The sequence below is a fragment of the Ambystoma mexicanum genome, chromosome 1p (assembly GCF_040938575.1).
Source record: "Ambystoma mexicanum isolate Mex_15411 chromosome 1p, UKY_AmexF1_1, whole genome shotgun sequence".
In the NCBI taxonomy this organism is placed as follows: domain Eukaryota; kingdom Metazoa; phylum Chordata; class Amphibia; order Caudata; family Ambystomatidae; genus Ambystoma; species Ambystoma mexicanum.
The window spans coordinates 734,862,585-734,887,646 of NC_090921.1; the positions used below are offsets into that span (position 1 = coordinate 734,862,585).

General features: G+C 46.9%; 1 protein-coding gene across 2 annotated transcripts in view; it reads left to right on the forward strand.

Annotated features, from left to right (window-relative positions):
- The window catches only part of PIP5K1A (phosphatidylinositol-4-phosphate 5-kinase type 1 alpha), a 750,147-nt gene that overhangs the window by 647,234 nt on the left and 77,851 nt on the right, over positions 1–25,062 (forward strand). For both annotated transcript variants that reach the window (XM_069650241.1, XM_069650243.1), the window contains exons 11-12: positions 10,291–10,375; positions 24,681–24,824. In XM_069650241.1, coding sequence (XP_069506342.1) covers positions 10,291–10,375; positions 24,681–24,824 — 229 coding nt within the window. The remainder of the gene's footprint in view (positions 1–10,290; positions 10,376–24,680; positions 24,825–25,062) is intronic.

The following is a 25,062-nucleotide window of genomic DNA, read 5'->3' on the forward strand; positions in this document are numbered from 1 at the left end:
TGCAGCGAAGTCTTTGAGCGCTGCAGTACGTCAACCTCTGCCTTTTCATCCTAGGGGACAGCAATGGAGGGGAGGTTCCTTTCGGTTCTACTCTGCCTTTGGCAGATCGAGAGGAGCTGCCAGTCAAAGGAGCCACCGTAGGAGTACCAGAAATGAAAAGCTAGGTACTCGAGGTGCCAAAGCCACTCGGGCAGTTGCCTCTTTGCCTTCAGGCACTGCCGCGTCCGCTCAGTCATGAGGCCATGTCCCATGGTTCGCCAGTTGGGGGCAGACTTGCGCAACATCTTGGAGAATGGCGAGCCATTACTTGAGATGTGTGGGTTCTGGCGATCATATCCCACGGCTATTGTCTTCCCTTTCGGCAGAGGCCTCAAGACAATCCACCGGGGAAGCTCTTTGAAGCGTCCGATCTGCTCCTAGCGCAGCAAATCCTATCCCTGCTGGAGAAAGGCGCCATAGAACTGGTGCCTGTAGCGGAGAGGAACAAGGGATGGTATTCCCCTTATTTTTTTATCCCGAAAAAGGATGGGGGATTGAGACCCATCATGGACTTGCGTCGGTTGAACAAGCTTCTTAGGAAAGACAAGTTCAAGATGGTCACTCTTTCTCAAGTCCTCCAGGCCCTTCAACTTCAGGAATGGTTGGTGTCTTTCGAACTCAAGGATGCTTACTTTCTGTGATTGGGATGACTCGGCACATAAAAGTACCTGAGGTTCGCGGTTGGCGACTTGCATTTTCAGTTTCGGGTCCTGCCGTTTGGATTGACCTCCGCCCTGACTGTCTTCACCAAGCTGATGGTGGTGGCGGCAGCGTATCTCAGGAAAGGGGGGATTCACGTCTACCCCTAGCTGGACGATTGGTTGATCAGGGCGCGCTCTCCCGAGCAAGCCCTGGATCATCTGTCCGTCACCTGCCTCTCCCTTCACAAGCTGGGCTTCTCCCTCAATTTAAGGAAGTCCCATTTGACACCTGCCCAGTCACTCCAATACATTGGAGCTGTGCTCGACACATCCCTGGGGCAGTGTTCGCCTCCCCAGGTGAGGGCTCAACACATTCTGCAGATGGTGGACAAATTTCAACGTGCCTAGAGTCTCCCGGCGTTCAAGTTCTTGAGGTTGCTCAGCCTCATGGCATCCTGCATTTTCCTGGTGCCGTAGGCCAGGCTGCGGATGAGATCTCTGCAGTTGGCTCTCAAGATGCAGTGGTTGCAGTTCTCTGGCAGGATGTCGGATCCCGTTCAGATTCTGCACTCGGCCGCACAGGATCTTCTGTGGTGCGCCGTCAAAGGCAATCTGATGAAGGGTGCTCCGTTTTGGCAACTTTGGCCGGAGGTGATGATCGTGATGGACGCATCCCCTCACGGGTTGGGGAGCTCATGCCAACGAGTTGACAGCCAGCGCCCGTTGGTCTCCGTCAGAGTCCAGACTCCACATCAATCTGTTAGCGCTGCGGGCTGTCAGGCTAGCCCTGAAGGCTTTTCTGCCGTCTGTGCGGGGGAAGAATGTCCTGATCATGACGGACAATACTGTGGCCATGCACTACCTCAACAAAAAAGGGGGGCAGGGTCACTCCCGTTGTGCAGGGAGGCGATGCAGCTCTGGTTCTGGGCCATCCAGCAGGAAATGTCGATCTCGGCAGTTCATCTGGCCGGAGACGAAAACGCAGCAGTGGACACTCTGAGCAGGCAGAGCACGGTCTCTCACGAGTGGGAGCTGGCTCAGGAAGTTCTGTTGGAGATCTTCGCCCTTTGGGGAACCCCACAAGTGGATCTCTTCGCCACCAGTGTCAACCGGAAGTGCAAAAGATTCTGCTCGCAGGAATTTCCTCCAAGAGGAGCCTTGGGGGGGGGAGGGGGGCGGTGGGATGTGTTTCTAGTGGCGTGGTCCTTCCCACTGCTGTACGCATTTCCTCCAGTCCCCGTCATTCCGCAAGTGTTGCAGAGGTTTGGTTCCCGGATGATCCTCATGGCTCCGGCATGGGCCGGGAGAGTGTGGTACCGGGACCTTCTAGACATGTCCATCTGCCCTCCACCCGTCTTCCCTACTGAGACGATCTGCTCTCACGGGAGGAGAGGGTCGGGTTCTCCATCCAGAGGTCAAGTCTCTCAGCCTTCATGCTTGGTATCTGAAAGTTTGAGGTATAAGGATTGGGACCTCCCTGAAGACGTGATGGAGGTGTTGCTTTCTGCCAGAAGGCCTGCAACGAAATCCCTGTACCGTTGCCGTTGGAGAAAGTTCTGTGACTGGTGCAGGGTACAGAATGTGGATCCTTTCCAATGTTCCATTCCTTTGGTTTTGTCTTTTTTGCTTTCCTTAACCCACCAGGGCCTGCAAGTGGGTAACATTATGGGTTACCTGGCGGCACTGTCTATATTTAAGCGCTCGTCTGAGGAATGTTCTTATTTTAAGATTCCTTTTGATTTCACAGTTTCTAAAAGGACTCACTAATGTGTTTCCACTGTCGCCTTTCTAGGTGCCGGGATAGGATTTGAATTTGGTTTTAAAATTCCTGATGGGAGTCCCGTTTGAGCCCTTACATTCTTGTCCGTTGTGACTGTTATACTTTAAAACTGTATTTTTAGTTGCGGTTACTTCCGCACGCAGAGTGAGTGAGTTGCAGGTACTTTTCGCCAAGCCACCCTTCACTGTGTTCCATAAGGACAGGGATGTCCTTAGGGTGCGGCCTTCTTTACTTCCAAAGGTTGTGTCGGAATTCCATTTGAGCCAGGTCATTCTTCCGGCATTTTATCCTCCTCCACATCCTGGTAAGGAAGAGGAGAGGCTCCATAGGTTGGATCCTTGGGGAGTTTTGAGTTTCTATCTCACGGATGTCCCGGGTCAGAGTGGACGATCATCTCTTTGTAGGTTATGCTGGAAGGCGTTTAGGTCAGGCTGTTTCCAAGCAGACCTTGTCCAGATGGATCATTTTGACGATCTGAGTGTTACCGTTTTGTGGGAAAGGAACCTCAGTAGGCTTACGGGCTCACTCTACTAGGGGTATGGCGGCCTCCACTGCTCTACAGAGGGGAGTTGCGATTTGCAATATTTGCGAAGCAGCCACATGGGCCTCTGTCCATACTTTTGTGAGACACTATTCCTTGGACACCATCCATGGGCAGGATTTGGCCTTTGGTAAGGCAGTCCTCTATTCAGCAACTTGATTGGGCATTCTAATATTCTAAATTTGTAAATTCTTTTCCCACCTCCAGACGTTGGTACTGCTTTGGGGGTCTGTCATAGATGTGGAATACATCGGAGGACACAATCCCCTCGAAGAACAAGTTACTTACCTTATCTGGTAACGTTCTTTCAATGGGATGTTCCTGCAACGTATTCCACATCGAACCCTCCCAGCCTGCCCCTCTACAGAATTTCTTATGCGATTGCAGTCATACTGGCACGAGATTGGTGCCACATGTTCAGGGGAAAAAACTACAACTGAGGCTATGGGCGCATCGCATCCTATATAAAACCTCCGGGGACGTTGATCCTCGACGGACAGTGTATTGACATGATTGACGCAGGACGCCTACGCCGAAGAATTTTACGAAGCAGCACAGCTGTGGTCATTACCTGTCATAGATGTGGAATACGTCGGAGGAACATCCCATCGAAACAATGTTACCAGATAGAGTAAGTAACTTGTTCTTCTCCTCTAAAACAATCACTGAACTCTGGGTCATACTGCCCCCAGCCATTGACTGCCCTCTTCCTAATCCCCTCTTCAGGCAGCCATCTTCAGGTTTTTACTGCACATTCAAGTGTTGGCAGTCCTCATGTTTTGCTCCGTGAGCTATTCTACGTTTTCGCGCTGTTTTCCTGTAAAGTTCTATTTTTGTCAAATAGAGCTGTGTGCTCTTTTGCTCCTAAAACTGACAAACAGGCACCTGTTTGTCAGTGAATTTCAACACCCCTCAAGGGAAAGAAGTTTTAAGTCTCATCGAAGATTCCAGAAGGCCATCGAGTCTATTCTGCACTCTGGACCATGTTGGTGGAGAAGAGAGGGGAAGCTCCCTTTTCAAGCTCTGCTCCAGCTGCGGGCAGCGAAATGTGTTTGTAGGGGACAAATGCCTCCAGTGCCTCTGCTGTCTCCATCCGGATCATAGGGAAGCGGACCGTGAAGGTTCGTCACATTAGGCTGATGGCATGGCACAGCTCCAAGTCCTCTGCCCTGTGCGGCTAGCAGGGGCATGCCTCACCCAGGACCGGCTGGTCCGAGGAGCAGGCTTGTAAGGCCTTTGAAGGCGCTCCATCCATGGGGACCCAAGACAAGGCCAAGCATGGCAAGTCTGTTTGCATCGGGGTTGCCGCGCAAGTAGGCTTACCCCCAGACAACTCCGAGGGATGTATCACTGGATATCCTTTCGAACCTACACACATTGGTGGCACTGGAACAGCCTCCAACAGAAAAAGAGGAAGCAGCTCCCTATGCCGCTGCATCAACCTCTAGGTACATGGGGACGTACACAGCAACTACGGACACGGACAACGACACAGCCATGGCGGGCGATTCGCCGCAGCCAAGGGCTTCTCCCATGGACGAAGTGAGGTCGTTCCATGCCATGGTTGCCAGAGCATCCAAGCTCTTCCAACTAGTCTTCATCCTCCGTACCACTGGATAGCGAAGGGAAGAAGTTAGATACCATGGGATTAAAGGTGATCTACTCGGCAGCATATCAATCAAGGCAGCTCACACACTTGCAATCCTGGCCAGATACGACAGGGAACTGTGGTGTAAGATGGCCCCGCTGCTGGAGTTTCTACCTGACAACAAGGGGGGGGGATGAGGCGCTTGCCATCCTCCAGGAGGGGGAGGTGGCATCAGACCATGCCCTCACTGTGGCCCTGGATGTTGCGGACATGGGTTCCGGCAGACGGGGAACAGTGTCTGCCTCAGTCGTTGTGGCTGGCTGAAAGCCACCAACTTCCTACAGGAGGTCCAGACAAGGGGGCTGGGCATGCCCTTCGAAAGGGACAACCTCTTTGGGAAGGCCGCTGACGAGTCATTGCAGGCCATTAATACTGACAGAGACAGCCCGTAGCCTGGGCACTCTTCAACAAAACTGCCCTTCCTTTTGTGCCTCTGGTGGGATGTCCGGCAGATCGTCGAACGGTTTCGGCAGAGGGTCCTCTTTTTGTACCATCAACACTCCCGGTCCACAACCCAGGATAGGCCGTTCCACGGCTTTCAGTGGAGGTGACCGACGTCAATGTCGCTCCCAAGGCAGCACGCAGGCCCCAAAGCAAAGTTGAACCGGCCAGGGCGTCGGGCCCCCTCCCATGCACCTCAGTGGGAGGCCGGCTGGCGGGCTTCATCAGCAATTGGAAGTAGATCTCCACGACTGATGGGTGCTGGACGCTCTCGCCCACAGACTCTAGAGTTCCAGCGAAAGTGTCCACGGATACCTCCGGTGGCCCGGCAAGAGCAGCACATCCCTTAGCTCCTGCAGGTGGGTACGGGCCATGATAAGGAAAGGGGTGATAGAGCTGGTTCCAAAGCGACTCTGGGGCTCCTGAGTCTTCCCCAGATACTTCTTGGTAAAGAAGACTGGGGGCTGGAGACGCATTCTAGACCTGCAGCGTCTACACAAATTCCTCCAAGTCCCAGAAATTCAGGATGGTCACGTTGCAGCATGTGCTCGGCCAACTGGAAGGAGACTTCCAGACGTAACTGGATCTGGAGGATGCATACTTCCACATCCCCATTCAAGAGAAGCATCAGAAGTTCCTGCGCTTCAATTCAAGGCCCTCCCCTTCGGACTGAAATCGGTGCCCGGGGTGTTTACAAAGTGCCTAGCACCAGTGGCGGCCCATCTGCGTCTACAGGGGATACACATGTACCTGTACCTCGATGACTGGCTCATCCGGGCCTAGTCAAGGGAACTGGCCGTCGAATACAGATGGGACTGTCCGGCTGCTGATCTACGGTTCTCCGTCTACTATCCAAAGTCCTGCTTGATATAATCGCAGAACGCTCTGTTCCTGGGAGCCAGACTCAAAACAGTCTCCTGCCTGGCGGCTCCGTCGGAGGAGCAGATAGCGCCCCTGCTGTGCAAGGTGCAATGGCTGTAAGCACTGAAGAGTCCACAGTGTGGACCATCAAGTCGCTGCTCAGCGTGGTCGTCATGCATCCACCTGAATCCAGCTCTGCAGGCTGCGGATGTGACCCCTTCAGGAGTTCCTGGATGCTCGCTGAATCAAGCTTCGCAGACAAAATTGTTCTCGACGAGGAGTTCCGTCGAGTGATAAGGTGGTGGGGCGTATGCTCCTACGTCACATGGAGCACAGGTTTTCAGAGCCCCCCCGTACCTGGAGACTGTCACCACGGACGCTTCCCTGGAGGGCTGGGGAGCCCACAACGGGCGTCTCCATACCAGAGGGCTATGGCTGCCGGAGGAGAGGGATCTCTACATCAATAACCTGAAGCTGCGGGTAGTGTTTTAGGCGTGGCCAAGGCAAATTTGGTGCCCGGACCTTCTCAGCCTGTCACTGTCTCCTCCAGTCAAGCTGCCAGTGGTCGTGCATCTGCTCACTGGAGAAGGAGGCGCAATCCTGCATCACGACCCAGGACCGCTGAACCTGAGGGCTTGGCTCCTGCAGCCTAGAGTTCCGAGGGTACAAGCTGCTGGCGGACTGCAGGGAGGTCCGTGCCAGGGCCAGAGCGTCATTGACTCTTAAGTGCTATGGTCACAAGTGGAAGCGGTTCACCACGTGGTGCCAGGTGCAGAAGATAGACCCTCTGAGGGTTGCAGCCCAGCAGATTCTTCCGTACGTGTTGTCCTTGGCCAAGGTGGACTGGCACACGCCTCTATCAAGATCCGTCTGGATACCAGGTCTCGTGGGCTATCTTCTCTTTGGTCCCACCGTCTCGTCAAGGAGTTCCTCAAAGGACTGTTTTGATCGTTCACACCGGTGAAGGCGCCTGCCCGGTGTGGGAACTCAAAGGGAGACTGGCAAGGCTCATGGGGGCACCCCCTTCGAGCCTATGCATCAGTCCCCTCTCAAGTTCCTCTCATGGAAAACGGCTTTCCTTGTGTCCATCACCTCTGCCAGGAGGGTAGGTGAGATCCAGGCCCTTTCCTGCAAAACCGCCATATCTGACAATTCACGAATTGAGGGTGGTGCTGCGGACGCACCCCTCCTTCATGGCAAAGTTCCACCTCAACAAGCCTTTGGTGTTGTGCGTGTTCTTTCCGAAACATTTGTCACCGGCTGAGAGGACTTTGCACTCGCTGGACGTTGCTCATGCTCTGAAGTTCTACGTGGCACGCACAAAGCATTTTCGGAAGACGTCTCAACTTTTCTGAAACTTTGGTCCTGGGAACCATGGGAAGACATTGTCCAAAGCTTCCATCTCGAGGTGGCTCTCCAGCTGTATCCCACACTGTCAATGGCTGGCAAACCAGCCGCTGCCCGGCTGTCTGAGATCCCATTCCACCAGAGCGATCGATGCAACAATGGAGTTCCTGTCTGGTGTACCCCTGCTGAACATCTGCAGGGCTGCTACGTGGAGATCTATGCACACCTTCACAAGTTTCTACTGCGTTGACAAGACACCAGGTAGGAGTCAATGGCACAGCCAAGCAGTGCTGCGCAACTTGTTTGCTTGAAGGTGAGCCTGTTCCGGGGGTATGAGTAACTGCTTCTGACGAGCCTTGCGCCTCCCGTGGTTGTGTAATGTTGTACTGCTGTGCATTCTTTATTCATGAGCATGTGAATCCATGCCAGACCCCATGTTGGAGAAGGAATAAGTTACTTACCTGATTTAACAGCCTACGAGTAGTAAGACTAAAAAAGTCACTAAGGTAAAACCCTGCCACCAGCCATTCAAGTAAACTTGCAATTGTAACACAAATGCTACAGTTAAGTAAGCAAAGGGATACATTGTATCCCCCTAGCACTCCACATAAGGTGGGGCGTGCGGACTCACTATATAAAATGTAAAGGGGGGGATGAACATCCCGCTTTACCCCTTGGGAACACTAGTTCACCCAAGTACATTAAAGGGAAATTAACAGGGAAGCCCAAAATGGTAACCCAGCCTAGGCCCAAAAGTTATAGGAAACTATAATCCAACCATACACTGGAGAGATAAAAAAAAAATCGCCCATAAACTAGGTGAGAGGGGAGAAATTTCCTCTCACCTGCGGATAAGGAAAAATCATTACCAAGTCCAAGCAAAAAGGTTCTGGGGTTGACACAGATCAGGAAGATTTATCACAAATATGAAAATCTTACCCAACAGCTTCAAGTCGTCTTCTGGAACTCTTGATGTTTCTCAGCTTGTGCCTTATATATTTTGCCCTCCAATCTGACTCTTGAGGATCTCATATCTAGATAGTGAAAGATTTCTAAGGCCTCTGTGAATTTAAATGCAAGTCTTACTTGCTCTGGGTTGGTCTCGATTCATTAATTCTTCCTTGAACCAGTGATTGAAAAGTATTAATTGTCGAAGTGCTTTACTTACCTTGAATTGCTTCCAACTTTTCTAAAGGGGTGTAACATGTTGTTTTACTTACCACTAGTACTACTTTATGATTCTTGGTTTATGAATACTTTTGCTAACCTATAGAAACTTTCACTTAACGTGCATTCAAACTTGAGGTTTACCATTGAATTGAGTTACAACTGCAAAAGCCTTACTCTACATATGTATAAATGTTTCTCTTATTTACCTTAATTGAAAAGTGAACTTAACACTACCGAAGTATGTTTAATAAATAATATTTATATAGAACTACAAGAGTGCAAGTGTCTGCTTGACTGTCTGTGTGCTCAAAGGTCTTTGTACTCTACTACAGCCCTTCGCTCTCCTAAAATAAGCCTGGCTGCTCAACCGTAGTTTCTTAACCTTTTGGGTAGTTCAGGCCTATACTAGGAGTTGGAGTCCTGTACATTAAAAGGAGTGTGTTCTATAGTTCTATCTAAGGTGGACTTTAGTAAAACTCCCAAACACTGTTTCAAGAGAAAATCATATTTTTATTAAATGTATGTTTCTTAACAGGGGTATGCATAATAAACATTACATCCTAAGGGCAAATCAAAGGAACTCTGAAGAAATTATAAACCAGGAGGGCAGTTTTGAAGAAGCTCCAAATGTAAAATGCACAACGTGTATGTCCCTTGAGTTGTGGTTTTACCACTTTTCCATTTGACGCACCTATTCAAAGTTTACACCACATATTATAGTTGCACTGCTTGAAAAATGTACCTAAACTTGGTGAAATAAAATTGTGACACAGTAGATTTAAATATACTGACTTTACCTCCTTTTCCAAAACAATGCTTGAGACAAACTATCCTATAACACAGAAAACACTGCAAGATTCATGAAATTGAAACACTTTTTCAATATTCATAATGAAGCAACTGTGAAGAACCTATAAGGTATAGTGGAATAAATATCAACTTTAGCTCATCCGACAAATTCCTACAAATGAAAGATCCTAAAAACTCAGACTTTGCAAATAAATCAACCAGCTACACTTTACTAAACCTGCAGTGAATATTGCTCTATTCCTTTAACGATAAATTGTGAATCTACACAAATTAAAATATTGTAGATTGTGTACGTCAGGACTCGTTAAAATAGAGGATTCCATCATTAAGAAAGCAAAATTATCTCTATATTAAAAGCAGCCAAGTGGGACTCCTAACAGATGGGACTAACACTAAAACTGTAACATTTAATGTACCCTTACCATGATTGAATGTGTTTTGATCTCTTGTTTTTTCACACATCTAACATTCTAGCAAAGGTACATTGCTTTGTCCCTGCATTCAATATAATTGTCCCCCAAATCCTTTACAATGTCTAAAATATACAAAAGGCCAGTTCTCATTTTCTCCCTTAGGACATGTATGATTCATAAGAAGCTACTTAATTACTCTTTTTTCAAATGTAAACATTTATGAAAAACGTATTTATTATTCCAAACTCCTTTTGTGATTGTAAAAAGCATGTGATTTTTATTTCCTCACTGTCCTATTTCTTGTGATCAACCGGAGTTGTAAATTAGCAGTCCTATCCGTTGGCATCGCTTTCTTTTCTCAGGAGCAGTCTCTCACACTTGTACCTTCTGTAGAGCACTGTGCTACAGATGTCCTTGCCATTGAATTGTTAACTGCCTCTGTCCAAAAAGATGCTTAAAGGTGGGGATGATTGGAATGGTGGGTGTGTTAATCCCAGTCTGGGTATGTTTACAGGTGGTTCTGTCCAAATGTAAAATCATTGAAGTTGAATTTGAAAACTTGTGACTCCATATTTTTCTTTCCTTCTTTATTTCTATAGGACACTGTATCTGTTCACAGGCCTGGGTTCTATGCAGAAAGGTTCCAGAAATTTATGTGCAACAATGTGTTCAAGAAAATTCCTCGTAAGTTATTTGTTCTTAAACTTTGTTGATGTTTTATATTTGGTGGTGCTAAAACACATGGATTAATCTGTACATGTGAGGAATTCATTATTGTATCCTTGTCCAGTATTTTTTTCCAAGACCCATTTGGCTGCAGCACTTTCTGGTCCGTTCAAGTGAATGTATTTGAGAGCCTTTATTGTATATTCAGGATGGCCCTAGAGTCCGGACTGAAGGACGCGGTCTTCTGCCGACAACCTGTAAATGTAGTTCTCAATCATTAATATTTTCCTCTGATTTACGTATTAAGATTAATTATGCCTGGTGTTGGAAGTCTAGGCAGAGCATTACAGCATGTACACCTCTGCAACACCCCAAATCTTATATCCTGTCACCTATCGTGGAGCAAGAGTAGAAAGGTGCAGGACATTAAGAAAACTGTTCCATATGACGATTTAAGATGGAATGACGAAAAGAAACTAGTTATATGCAGGGTATTGTGGGCTGCAGTCAGTTATGTAATCTGAAATGTTACCCTATCAGCGATTATTTGTCAGATACATATTTCAGAGCCCTCCTTTATCGACTTTATCTTCAAAATTTGTCAATGACTGAAATAGACAAATATCATTGATTGTTTCACTACTTTCTCTCGTTCCTCTCTTTATACCAACTGTTGCAAAAATCCCAAATGTCTGTGCATTTGAAACTATTTTTACTTTGCCTATGATCATGACAGAGCATTACTCTATGCACATTTTCATTCATTGTACCGTTGCATGGGAATCTGAAGGAAGGGGGGGGGGGGGCTGCAAAGAATTTAAATGTAGAGCTTCGAGGGCAACAACTTTGGGAGAATGGTTTTCTATCATGGAATTTCATCAATATGTATGAACATTGAGAGCGTGTTTTTCCATGTGTGGACCCTTTGAACGTTTATTAATTAGAGAAATGCCTTAGTGATAACATCGCATCATTTCATAATTAAAATTGCAAATCTGAAATAAATTTGCTGGGCGTTCGACGAGCTATTATCAAGGTTGAATTGGCACAAATGTATGATTTATGGGTTGCAATACCAAGGACAATGCTTCAACCTGAATTACAAAGAAAATGGTGGGTGAGGCGTTCAGGGCAAATGAGTCCGTAATTAAAATGCAAAATAAATACATATTGCATGCCAGGCTTACTGTTTATTCACTGGTACCTCAGAAAATCGCAGCTCTGAAGCTCATTAAGGCTACACATAGACCATATTTGGATCTACTGTTTTGTCATAAAATGAAAACTGACAATCACCTTCACCTGTGAGAACCCCAGCACTTTTTGCTAAACTTAGGATTTATTTTCTATGTTCCTGTGTGAGTGGGAACTTCCCCCCACTCTCCCCTTATTTTACTCTTGCTATGGGAGTAATTTTTGTGTCTCTTCATACTTTATTTTTGGAGTCATACTTTCCTTCAACTTTATTGGCATCTTTTGCTCCACACAACGCACTCTGTGCAGTCTGGCTGGGAGCCCCTTGGGCTTTCCTTTGTATTCTTTCCTTTGTATTTTCTTTTATTTTCCTTGTTTGAACTCATGTTGCGATGGGCAGAGGGATGCTTTTCAACCTTTCTACATTTTATATTGTGAGATCGGCACAACCCACCTTATGTGGAGTGCTGAGGGGCCACACTGTATCCCCTTTCTCACTGCTTGTGTAACATTTCTGTTAGTGACGGGTATACCTGAATGGCTGGTGGCAGTGGACGCGTCCTACCTGTTAAGCAAGCATTAGTGCAGTCCAACTGGTGTCGGACTTCACAATACTTATCTCTTGGTATCGGGTAACCCACCTTTTAATATAGGCCTGTACTACACAAGTTGTTAGTGTGACTGAGCAGCCAGGCTTATCCTAAGAGGGGGTAATGTGAGCTTTAGAGGTGTACAATGAAATCAGTAAATGCAAGTATCCAATTAAACACTTACATGCTTAGTTATATAATACATTATCTATACACCGATATTTAAAGCATTCTTTAAATAGCAGTAATTAGCTGTAACACGAATCCCAAATTAGGATTAAACTCAAAAAGTGAAAAATAAAGCAGGTGAGTAATTCATTCATGTGTTACACGTGTTCCAGCACCCAGAGGTGATGTCATTTGAGGTCAGTAGAGCATTTATATAGTATCCCCTTTGCAATATTGAGTTTTCAAGGAAGGAAAGGTTTGGGGTTAGATCAGAACAGACTGATTGGTTATAAGAACAGTTAGATTCTCCCAAAGGGATACAGGCAGTCTCTTATCCCAGCATTACAGTGTTCAACATTTAAAGCCTGTGAGACAACACGCACTGCCAACGCCAATAGGTTCAGAAGGAGGCGTTTAGGGAGCCAGGACAGCCAAAGTCAAAGTTCTGATGGTCTTCTTAGAAATATGTTCTTAAATAGTCAAGTGTTCAAAAGAGAAATGGCAGCAACTCAAGAGGAGTCACCTTTAGAAAGCACAAGCTGTAAGGCCAATGCAGATAAGTTGAGTTCAACTTAGTGTAGGGTTAAATCGCACTCCCAAAGATAGGAAGCACCCCAAATGGCAAAAGTTTAAAGTACCCCAAGCCCCACAGTAACTTTTGAAATGAAGCTGTTCCAGGTCGTTGCCTTCATGATGCAATGCAGTAGAGCCTTGTTTATGGTCCTTGGTCGTGGTGACAAATCGCAGGACGTCTGGCTGGTTCCTGCGGCAGCACTCGAGAGAGAGAGGGACTCAGCAGCAATAGATTTTTGGCGATTCAGCTGCTCTTTGTGGTTTCGGCGCCTTTTTCTCAGCATAAAGAAGAACAAAAAGCTCTGGTTAGGATTTTGTTGATCCCTCGGTCCTGGACTCTGGATGCAGATTCCTTGCTTCTGTAGGGTCCTCTGGATGCCCACTAAGATCTGGCCGGATTCGGACTTCGGAAGACAATGCACTCACAAGTGGTCAAGGTACCCCGGGTATTGGGCTTCTACAGCCTTGGAAAGTCGCAGCAAGTCAGGGGTTGCGCCAAAATAGTTTGTCTCGAGACTAGTTGGTACCACCAGCCTAAGTGAGGAAGTCGTACTTCACGGGTCTTTCTTCCCTGTCGATTCGAAAACAGGGTCAGCACAGCTGCAGGGCTTCACTGGGCACTTAACGGTCCAGGAGGGTGCTGCTGGTGTGTTCTCTTGTCTTCTGCTTCGGATGTTGTCCTCCAATCATCGACTGTTCTTAGTCCTAAAAAATCCTCCTTTATTGTGCCATTTCCCATACATTCAGAGCCCTAGGCTGTCAATCACACAGCAGGGTGGCTGTCCTCCAGGACATGAAACCTGCCTATCTTGCCCTCCTACTAAACTAAACCCTTGTGTATTTTCTACCTCTAGGTAGTGCTGATGGTCAGCTTATCTAGGGTGAGGGGGTAGATCAAGAAGCTTGCCCTGTCACTTGTCTAATACAATTGCTAAAATGTATTTAAGAGGCACATGTCAAACTGACTGCAACATGTGTTGTCTGCTTTACAAGTGTAATAGTTTAAATTTTATTCATTTTCTATGCAAAGCAGATTTTTGAGAAGTCTGCTAAAATTGTTACCAATCTCTGAGTTTACTATGAAATCACAGTAAGAAAGGACCGAGATGTCTTGTGTTTTACCCCTCACACTGTGCCAGAATCTCAATTGTTTAGACTCTTTTTATAGTGTTTGCAGAGTGCATTTCATACTCTTCTGTCGCTCATAAGAGAATATATTTGCTACCTTTTACTATGTTGCTGGTTATTCATTCTCCCAAGTCAGATGAAGCCTACCGGTTTCAGTGGTGTAATAAGAGTGTTCCACTTTCTTCAGGGCCAAATATCCAGCACTGTTTAGTGAGCTGTTTCACAGTTACTTGCAGCATCTACTTTCGTAGTTAAGGTACCCCACCTGCAGATGGAAGAAAGCAGGGTACAGGGTGATTGGGAAGAGACACACGTATAAGCTTTTGTGTCTGTACTACTCGTGCTAATCTTTAAGATTTACAGGAGAGGGTATATCACTAATCTTACCCTGATTTTCTAATCCCAAAATATGTTGGTCCGTCTGGACAAGACAGCTTAAAGATGCTTGTAACTTGCTTCTGGGCGGACGCCTTGAGTCGTGCGTTCCGGAATAACCGAAAGCATTCAGAAATATCTGTGAGTCCCTTGGTATGGCTGGCGATAGGCTATCGTCTTACTTATGATTTATTTTGTGTCCAGTGCTTCATTTTATGGGTCATGTCGCGTGGGCATGAACTTGTATATCTATACCAGAACAGGCTTTCAAAAATCAGAGCAAACATTCCCTTGTCAATATCGCCGCGAAAGAGTGCTCGCCTCTGACCTCGTGGTTATGTCGGGCGGTGCGACCGGAGTTGCCTGCCGAGTGACTTCTGCTGTGCTGACCCTTTCTTCTATGTCACAGAGGAGACCCAAAGAGGATGTCTCCTTCCTTTGGAAGGGTGGGACCAATCAGTCTCTTAAGAAGACCTGCATTTTGAGCCATCCCAAGACGAGCTGTGACCTTCCTGGGCTGCAAACCCCCAATGCCACGAGACCTCGGGCTCAAGTGCTGCGCATAGTCCTCCGAAGAACCAATGTTCCTGATAATTTGGTGAACTCCTGCTGGACCTCCAGAAGCAAGATTCCGCTTCTTGAAGTGCCCTCACCAGAGTGCTGGACCGAGACAGCGAGACAAATCATTCAGACGAGAACAGTTCATCTGGTACCTTTTTTAAAAAGGACACCAAATCCACAGAGCTGCGAGAAGCAACGAAGAATCCTTTGCCTAAAGCATTTCGACTTGACAGCAGCTTCAAAATCCCTTCCAGTGCCCTTTCTTTCATCTGGAGATCAAGAATCCAGTGACCGGGTCCTGTAGCTGCTGCATCGTGAGGGCGTCCGCCTGCATCTTCAGTACTGAGGTACTGTGAGACTCAAGGTAATACTGGTTGTTCTGTCGCTCCTGTGAATCTAGGGTGGTATTTCATGTGGTTGGGAATTCGCCCAGGCCTAATGATGAAACGCATTCAGGGAGCCTTTCGACAAAGCCCCCTGAACCCTTTTACCAACTACGAAGTATTGCACTTACTTTTTATAGACTATATCCTCTGGAACTCTGCCTTCCAACAGTTTGTACTTTATCCTTTTCTGCCTACAGCTGGCCACTGGACCACCAGTGTCCCCTTCTGCCTCTTAGAACACTCATGTCTAGATTAGGGAAGGACTGCTAAAGCATAAGGCCTCTGTGGAGGAACTCTTACATGTGTAAGTCTTGATAGTGTAACTGCGTTATTCCTGAAACGGTTACCTTTGAATTGTGTCTACTATTCTAAAAAGTAACTACAAAGTTTTCTACAAAGTGTTTTTTACTTAACTTGAATTGCATACTGCCATTCTAGTAGTATGTTACACTGTGGTTTACTTACCAGAATTATTGTATTCGTTTTACATTGTTTGCTAATTTTGATAGTACTTCTCTTAATGCATATCTCCCCTTTCCCTCTCAATTTTTGCCTAGCTGCCTTTCCATCCAATTATGGAAAATACACCCTTTACGTTTTGCCCCAGTTGCAACAAATAATTTCCCTGGCGGGACAAGCACTGAGTGTGCAACCTGTCTTCCGAGGGACCACGGCATTGGCCACTATAGGGCTTGCCAGCTCTTCAAACCAAAGACCCTCAAGGACCGAAAGACCAAACGTTGGGCACACCACGCCATGCAGGTCGAGGCCGCCATCGATGTGGAGGGTGCATCCAGCGACGTCCTTGTCTTTTCAGACGATGAGGCTGTTAGGCAAGATTTGGAGCAGTACCCTTTGGGTAGACTAAAACAACCTTGACCTCCTGGCAGTAGGAACCGAACCTTTGGTACAAGTCTGTACTACACAGGTTGGTAACGTGATGAGCATCCAGACTTATTTCAAGAGGGGTAAATGTGAGCAGTAGGGGAGTTACACAGGGAATCACAGTGACAAGTATTGAGTAAGCCTTCTTCAGATGAGGCAATATAATAACAAGACACAAATACACTCCAAAATACATATTCTTAGTTTCTCTAAATCAGTAAATGCCCATTTAGGATGGCACACAGACACGTCCTACACCCTCAGGTGACTTAAATAGCTAGGACACTAATATATCGCTGTTGCATTTAGAGCAATAACTACGAGTAATGAAGCAAAAAAGTTATCAAAACACAACAAGAGATCACACAAACCTTCTGAAGCAGGTAAGTACTTTTGGCAACCCGCAATGCAAAGTAAGTTAACCCCTTCCTGGAATGAAGACCAAACACCAAATCATAGGGAAGAAGAGTCATTCAGGGAGCAGGCCAGGCCAAAGTCAATTGGACAAAAGTCTAGGTGACCTGGGGCACTTCTTACAGGTGGGTAAGTCTTGCACAATGTTTTAGAAATCTTTGTAGAAAAGAAGAAATCAACTTTAGGACCTCAAGCTGATGAGACTTGTGAGGTAAAGAAGCTGTTAGCAACTCTAAAGAAGCAACCAAGACAAGTCTCAACTGAGATCAAGTAAGGCTACCACAACAAGAGCTAAGTTCTTTTAGACTGTACAGTACCTTTGGTTAGAAGAAATGGTTCCAGCTGGCTTCTGTTCCTGTGTCGCTCTGCAGATCCTGTTGTTCCTGGTCCTCTGTCGTGGGGACAAGAGGGAGGACTTCTGGGGACTCCTGCAACACAACCGGACGGTTGAAGGACCAACTTCTATTCAGTGGCACTTCGTGGTTTCAGGTCCTCGCGTCTCAGCAAATAGCACCATTGTGGAAACTTGGCTATCGAGATGGGCCTTCCTTGCATCTGGGGTCCAGCACTCTGTTGAGGTGGCTCAGGCTCTGTCAGTCCTGCTTCCTGGGGATTCCTGAGTCTGGAGGCTCTTCCGGCAGCTCTTGGCCAACTTAAAAGCAACGCACAAAATCTGGTGTTTCTCTCCCTGGCTCTTCGGTTCCAGTAGCAGCAGAAGTGGCAATACAACCAGCTTCGAGCGGATGTCCATACAAGGTTACTTTGGAGTTGATTGGTCCCGCCAACTCAAGGGGTCAAGTCGTCGTTAGAGGCCTTCTCTAGTCGAGGTGAATTCGGAGCTTCAGCACAGTAGCAGGGATTCACCGGGCAAACCAATGGTTCAGGAGTTGCAGCAGGTGTCTCTTCCAAGTTCTTCAGATTCCTTCGTCCAGTGGTAGACTCTGCCTTCCAAGCCAAAAAGCCTTGCCTTTTTATGCAGGTTTCTCCCATTCATTTGCAGACTGTCAGTCAAACAGCAGGGTGGATGCCCTTGCCGGACAGAGTGCATTTGGGTCTCCTAGGAGACTAAGCACAGGGAATTTCGGGCACCTCCCTCACTTCCTGCCCCCGCCAGACATACTGGAGCCAGAGGCGGGCTTCACGCGTGAATCCCGGCAAAGACAAAACTAAGAGACCAAACCTGGTTTGGCACACAGAGTAAATGGCCAAAAAAGACTGGGCCATGCAAACGCAGCCCACGGTAAAAGCACACCAATGTACATAAACTGCCACCAGCCATTTATCGAGGAAAGGGTAACATAAAAATGTTCCATGATAAACTATACAAAGGGGATACTAAGTAACCTGTGCAGCAGCCTATTGTAAGACAGTGTGTGTTGGGTCTAGAAAGTTACAAAGGTAAGTAAAGTCTATTTCACTTTACTGTTCTTGGAAACAGTAGTTATCCAAGAGAAAGGTATTTAAACCTTTGGGAAATCTGAAAGACTTCCCTGTGCCACTGCACTGAATGTGCTGTGTGCCACGATGTAAAAAAGATGATGCCTATGGAGTTTGTCAGACTCCACACCCAAAAGAAACAATGTTCATATCATAGAAAAAGTACATGAAAGAGTGGGGGAAAAGGGTCTCATTCTCACCAGGTAAAAAATTCAAGTCCTCAAAATCCAGCAAAGGTGCTGGGTGTCTATAAGGAAGAGAGGAATGAGCACATTTCTGAGATTTTCCCTAACAACGGCAATAGGAACCAATCGATTCCCATGTGCTAGCCCCAAACCCCATCAGACAGGCCGCCGGCGCTGTTACAGGGACGACACCCGGCAGCAGTAGTACTCACAAGAAAGCCCACACAAAACACATACCCCATGGGCAAAAGTCGACGATCACATAGTCTAGACGGCCGAACACGGCATCGAAGGGTAGGTTCACTAGTTCCCCGTCTTCTGTGCATTCAAGGTCACGTTCCCCGAAATGCAGGCCCCCAAAGCCGCAAGACAAAGGTGACGTGGAAGCCGTGTGCAATACAGCAGCTGAAAGCAGAGCGTCGGCTGAAATGAGATCATCCTCATTAGCGTCAATCGGCAAAAAACACCCAGACTTAGAAATTATCCCATCTGGTGCAAAAACATGTCCCAGAGACTCTCCTTAAAAGGAGAACTTCGAAAAAACACTCTTCAAAGAGTCACCATTCCCATAGGGAGAAAGTGAGTGCATCACATAAGGAGAATGAGTGTGTTTCACAAGGGGAGGGTACCATAGCAGCAGCTATGAAAAACAAAGGGCAACCTATTCCAGAAATTCCTCAGACTCCTAAAACTATTCCACGTTCTTCTCGATGGCCCTCTGAAGACATTGATAGAGTGATGAGACGAATGTCCTTCGTGGCAAACTTTTTTGAGAAAAATCCCCAGGCTATGGAAAGCTTACAGAACACGCCACCAACTATTGGTGCCACGTCTTCACAACCCCCAGCTAAAAGGCCACATCCAGACACCCTTCTAGTTGCCCCTCAGCAAGACCCAGTCCAATATGATTTCTGATCCCAATACAGACTCCTAGGAGCAAGATAAGATCATTGGTATGATGAGTATGAAGAAGAGGTTTACATCTTAAACTCTCCTAATCATTTCGACCCGCCAGTGGCAGACTCACCGGTGGACAACCAACTTCAATTTAACGACATGCTCTTAAAAGAAGCAGTGCATTTCCAGATTCAAACTAGGGAAACGTGTTAGGGAGAATTCTCAGAAATGTGCTAATTCCTCTCTACCTTCGAGACCCGCAGCACTTTTTGCTGGACTTTAGGACTTTTTATCTCTCCTGCATTTCTTGTGATTTATTCTGTTTCTTTTTGACTTTGGAGTCTGACAAACTACATAGGCATCATCTTTGCATTGTGACACATAGCACCTTCAGTGCAGTGACACAGGGAAGTCTCTTAGATTTCCCAAAGGTTTAAATACATTCTCTTGGTGAACCTACTGTTTCCAAGAGCAATGAAGTGAAATTGACTTTACTGTTTATAACTTTCTAGACCCAGTACACACCATCTTACCATAGGGTGCAGGAGGGGTTACTTAGTATGCCCTTTGTCTAGTTTCTCAGGTAATGTTTTTGTTACTCTTTCTACAATTAATGGCTGGTGGCAGTGGTTTACTTTTTACTACCATTGTTTTTACCGCAGGCTGCATTCGCAGCTGCAGTAAGGCACCTATGCGTGCTCATTTTGTCAAAATGGCCCTGGTCTTCTTTTTTCACCATTTGCTGTCAGAAAGATCCTTCTTGAGATTTACTATGCACGCCAAACCAGGTTTGGTCCTTTTGTTTGTTCTGTCTTTGGCAGGATTCACCAGTGAAGCCCGCCTTTGCCAGTATGTCTGGTGGAGGCAGGAAGTGAGGGAGGCGCCTGAAACTCCCTGTGCTAAATCCCCTTGGTTACAGGAATGCACCCAATGGTGCTTTGCCAGCTGACTGTCTGGCAAAGACAGCCACCCTTCTGTTTGACTGGCAGCCAGGCTGGAATTAATGGGAGAAACCTGCATAAAAGGCGAGGCTTTTTGGCTTGGAAGGCAGAGTTGACCATTGGACGAAGGTATCCGAAGAACTTGGAAGAGATGCCTGCTGCAACTACTGGACCCTTGGTTTGCCCGGTGAAGCGCTGCTGCTGTGCTGAAGCTCCAAATTCGCCTCGACTAGAGAAGGACTACTTCTCCCCTTGAGTTGGTGGGACCAGTCAACTCCAAAGTAAGCCCATCTGGACATCTTCTCGAAGCTGGTTGTATTTCCACTGCATTTGCTGCTGGAACCGAAGAGCCAGGGAGAGGAACATGAGATTGTGTGCGTTGCTGTTACGCTCACCTGATTCCCACGGAGGCGCCGACCTGTTCTGGACTGCTATGACCTCTTCTAAGGTGATGCGCAGGACTCGGAAGACGCACTGGACCAGACCCCCAAACCTCACCTGTCTGGCCCGTAGAAGAATCCTTCTGTAGATGGAAAAGGGGATTAACTGTCTGCTGGATAATGTGTCGGATTCCCCCCCTTCCCCCTCTCACACTCCTCAAACCCCCTCCGTGATTCCCCGTAGAGTCTCACCTTTTCGTCTGAAAGGACGAGCTCTCCATCCTGCTTCCGATGCAGGGGCGCGTTGATTTCCAGTTACTTCACTGGATCTCGGGTTTTGTGAGTATTCAACTCCGCTTGACTTTTCCGATATGAGGCCGTAAGTATTCAGTTGCAAAAGTTCAAGCCTTAATTGTCCGTTTCCCTTTTCTCTATTTCAGATGCAGGATGAAGAATCCGCGTAGAGGAATGGATTTGCCAAAGGTAAACTCTGGTGAGTCTTTTTGATGGATGGTTCCCTTAGTGATCTTGCTTTCACCCACTAATGCGTGTGTCTTTTTCCCCTTAGGGGCCGGGGTACGGAAGTGCCAAAGAAGCGCCGCCGACCCCAGGTGAGGAAAGATTGTCCCAACAATAATCAGGTAAGTCTTAAGGTGGAAGAATCCGGCCTTTCTCAATCTGTTCCTTCGCTCACCTTTGTTTTGTCTTTTTCTCCTTAGGCGCTGAAAGGCGGTGGATGGTGCCAATGGTCGCTGAAGAGCCCGAGGGCGCCTCGTGAAGGTGAGTGGAACGCAGCGCTGCAGCGAGCGATGCGCTTCTAAAAATAATTTCTTTTCTCAGGATCGTCGGAGTGATGGTTCCGGACTCCGGATGGAGGTAGGTAAAGTTCAATTATTCACCTTTCTCTCCTTTCCTTCCTTTTCAGGTGTTCCAGATTGCAGGCGGGCGTGGCTGGAGCCAGGATGCAGGAGCAGACACGGTGAGCGTCCAGCTGCTAGATGCAGAACAACGCGAAGCGTGAGCTGCTGTCTGGGCGTGGTTTAAATAGCCCCCAAAGTAGTTCCAGGTAAGTATTCTTCCTCAGCCACGCCCGAGTGGTAAGATAGTCCCATAGGTAAAATAGTCCCTTTCAGACCTCAAGGAGGTCTGGATCCGGCAGCATGGTCTGATTCAGGTAAGTCCATCCAAGCACTCCCATAATGAGCCTGGTGCCTATGGTGCCAGGACTGATGCCTTCTATGAGCCTGGCACCAAAGGCGCCAGGACAATGTCCAAAGAGCCCCTATAAGGGGTTGCTGGGTCCCTCCCTGGGGACATGTCTGCTTTCGGGGACGCTGGGCCTGAACTGGCTTCCCGGGAGTAGGCATCATGACAGTTGCTTTTAAGTTGGCCAAGAGCTCCAGGAAGATCTTTCGGACTCCCAGGAAGCAGGACTGACCGAGCCTGAGCCACTGCAACAGAGTGCGAGACCCCAGACGCAAGGAAAGCCCATCTTAACAGCCAAGAGTCCACAGTGATGCTATTTGCTGAGCCCCGAGGAGCTGAAACCGCAAAGTGCCACTGAATAGAAGTTGTTCCTTTTCTGTAGACGACCGGCCTGTTGCAGTGCAGGAGTCCGCCAGACGTCCTCCCTCTTGTCCTCCACGACTGAGCCCAGGAACACAGGATCTGCAGAGCTGCTCAGGAACAGAAGCCAGCTGGAACCATTTCTTGTAACCAAAGGTACTGTACTGTCTAAGAGAACTTACCTCGTATTGTGTAGCCTCACTTGTTCTCAGTGGAGACTTGTCTTGGTTGCTTCTGTCGAGTTGCTAACAGCTTCTTTACCTCGCAAGCCTAATCAGCTTGTGGCCCTACGTTAATTTCTTCTTTTCTACAAAGATTTCTAAAACATTGTGCAAGACATTTACCTACCTGTAAGAAGTGCCTCACCTCACCTAGACTTTTGTCCAATTGACTTTGGCCTGGCTCCATGAATGACTCTTCTTCCCTCTGACTTGGTGTTTGATCTTCCTTCCAGGAAGGAGTTAACTTACTTTGCATTGGGGGGTTGCCAAAAGTACTTGCCTGCTTCAGAATATTTGTGTGATCTCTTATTGAGTTCTAATAACCTTTTTCTTTGAAGTACTCCAGTATTGCTCTAAATGCAACAGTGATATATTAATGTCCACAGTGTCTTAGCTATTTAATCCACCTGCCGGTGTAGGAAGTGTATGTGTGCCATCCCAAATGGGTATTTACTGATTTAGAGAATAAGAGTGTGTATTTTGGAGTATATTTGTGTTTTACTATTATATTGCCCCTTCTGAAGAAGGCTTACTCAACTGGCTGTTAAATTAATAATTGTTTAATCAAGAAACCTTGTGTGTAAGAGTTTATTTGAATACTTGTCACTGTGCATCTCTGCAACTCCCCTGCTGCTCGCATTGACCCCTCTTGAGATGAGCCTGGCTGCTGAACATGCTACCAACCTGTGTAGTACAGACTTATACCGAAGGTTGGTTTCCTATTGCCAGGAGGTCAGGGTGGTTGTAGTGCACCCAAAGGGTACTGCATACAATCTTGCCTAACATCTCCCTAACATGACCTTTGAGGATAATGTGCACAACTTAAATAATTTTACTAATATGTACTTCTGTATTCCATTGAGCTACATCTTTTATGTTAAGTTATGAATAGGTTTTTATGTACATTTGTACAATTCTTTAAAGACCCAAGTGGCTTATACTAGGTCATGGTGTTTTGTTGAGTCACTTTTCAAAAATGGCAAAATAGTCCATCAAAAGGGGATTTTTTTGATTAACCTTTGGGTTCTTATGGTGGGTTGGAGATCTGCCGCTCTACACAATATAAGCAACGGCAGACTGTTTTACAAACACTGGCAATGCCAATACTAGTAATGGCAATAATGTTCTTCCTGTTGCAAGTATTTCTGCTACTGGTGATACTACTAGTAGTATCAGTGGTTGTACTAGTAGCAAAGTGTTCATATATGCATTCTTTAATAATAAGGTTGTTGGCAATTGCAGGGGAAGCACACATTCTAGTCCTAGTGCTTGGTTTACTAGTGGTATCCATAGAGCAGTTAAGCTACAATTTCTAGTAGTAGTTATTGTGCTATCAGAATCAGGAGTGTTACAAATAGTACCCATGGCACTAGTAGTGCTAGCTGTCAGTGGTAAATGTAGTGTGGGTTTGACGCAAACATGTTCTATGGAGGTGCAGTGGACAGCATCACCATGTACTGCTGTGTAAGTTGTGGTGGTGTAACAAGAATATCAGAACGCTATTGCTAGCACATAAAAGAAATGGCAACATTTGACTTGCACATTGACTGGAGTAATGGATCTGCAGGCTTCATCTCAGATGTCACTTATTTTGTCAGGTAGTTATTAGCGTTGACAAAATTGACTGGAGTAATGGATCTGCAGGCTTCATCTCAGATGTCACTTATTTTGTCAGGTAGTTATTAGCGTTGACAAAATCGAGGGCTGGCTAAGTATGAAAAATGCTTATGAAAAGATAACTGAAGTTGTTTTCCCCCTATGGTATAGGCAAACGTTAAAACTTTGATAGCAAGGAACAACATTTTGGGGATTTTAGGTCTGGCATTTTCTCCCATGAGGCATGTTGTGTACAGCCACCCGCTGAAGGCCGCCCCTCACACGGTTGCTCTTTGCATCTCCCTTCTCCTCCTTGCCACTTTTGGGTGCGGGGGGCGCCTTCACCTTTCATTGGCTCTTGACCCCCGTCATTCAGCCACTTGCCAGCCTTCCTCACACCACGTGCTGCTGCCAGGGAGAAGGGGTATCTACTCCTGTGCATCGAACCTATCCTCAACCTTTTTGTGTGGCACGCTTCTCCCTCCCTAGCGGCCACTTGACCACTAGGGATTTATTTGCTGTCCCATTTTAACCGAAGCATTGAATTAAACTATTCAGGCTTAATGTTTCCAAACACACACCTTAACCAGCAATGTCCACCCTGCATGAATCTTATTGCTTGATCAGAAACAGTACACATCTGTTTGTTTCAAGTCTGCATGCTTTCCTGTATCACCTTAAGGCTCTATTTCTAAAAGCCTCTTGTCGATGCAAGGGAGGGACTGTGTTTTGGTGTTATAGGCCAGTCCTGGAAAAGTCCATACACATTAAATGAAGGATTTCACATGTGCAACTGTTTTGTTTTGTCTCTCCTTTCTGCATAAAGTGAAACCTTCGCCCTCTAAAAAGAGTCGGAATCTTCCATGTGTTTCTCGACGGGCGACCCAGACAGGGATCCCCATCCAGCTGCAATTAAGTGGAGATGCCAGGCTTCAAGTAGCCGCAGATGCAGATGCAGATGTGGACCAAGGTCAGTGGTTGGTGGAGAGAGGGTGCGGGGGGGGGGTTCTACTTCAAGCACAAAATAAATATTTGAACACTTGTCTTAAGATGGATTTCCAAAATCGGCCCTGGGAGGAAGGGCTACCCTATGGTAAACAGGTAAGACACTGAGAAGATAGCCTAACCCCAATCAAGGTAGGTGAGTGAGCAGTCAAGGCTTAGTCTCAGGAAAAGTGCGAGTGGTCTTGGAATACAAGGAGTCCACA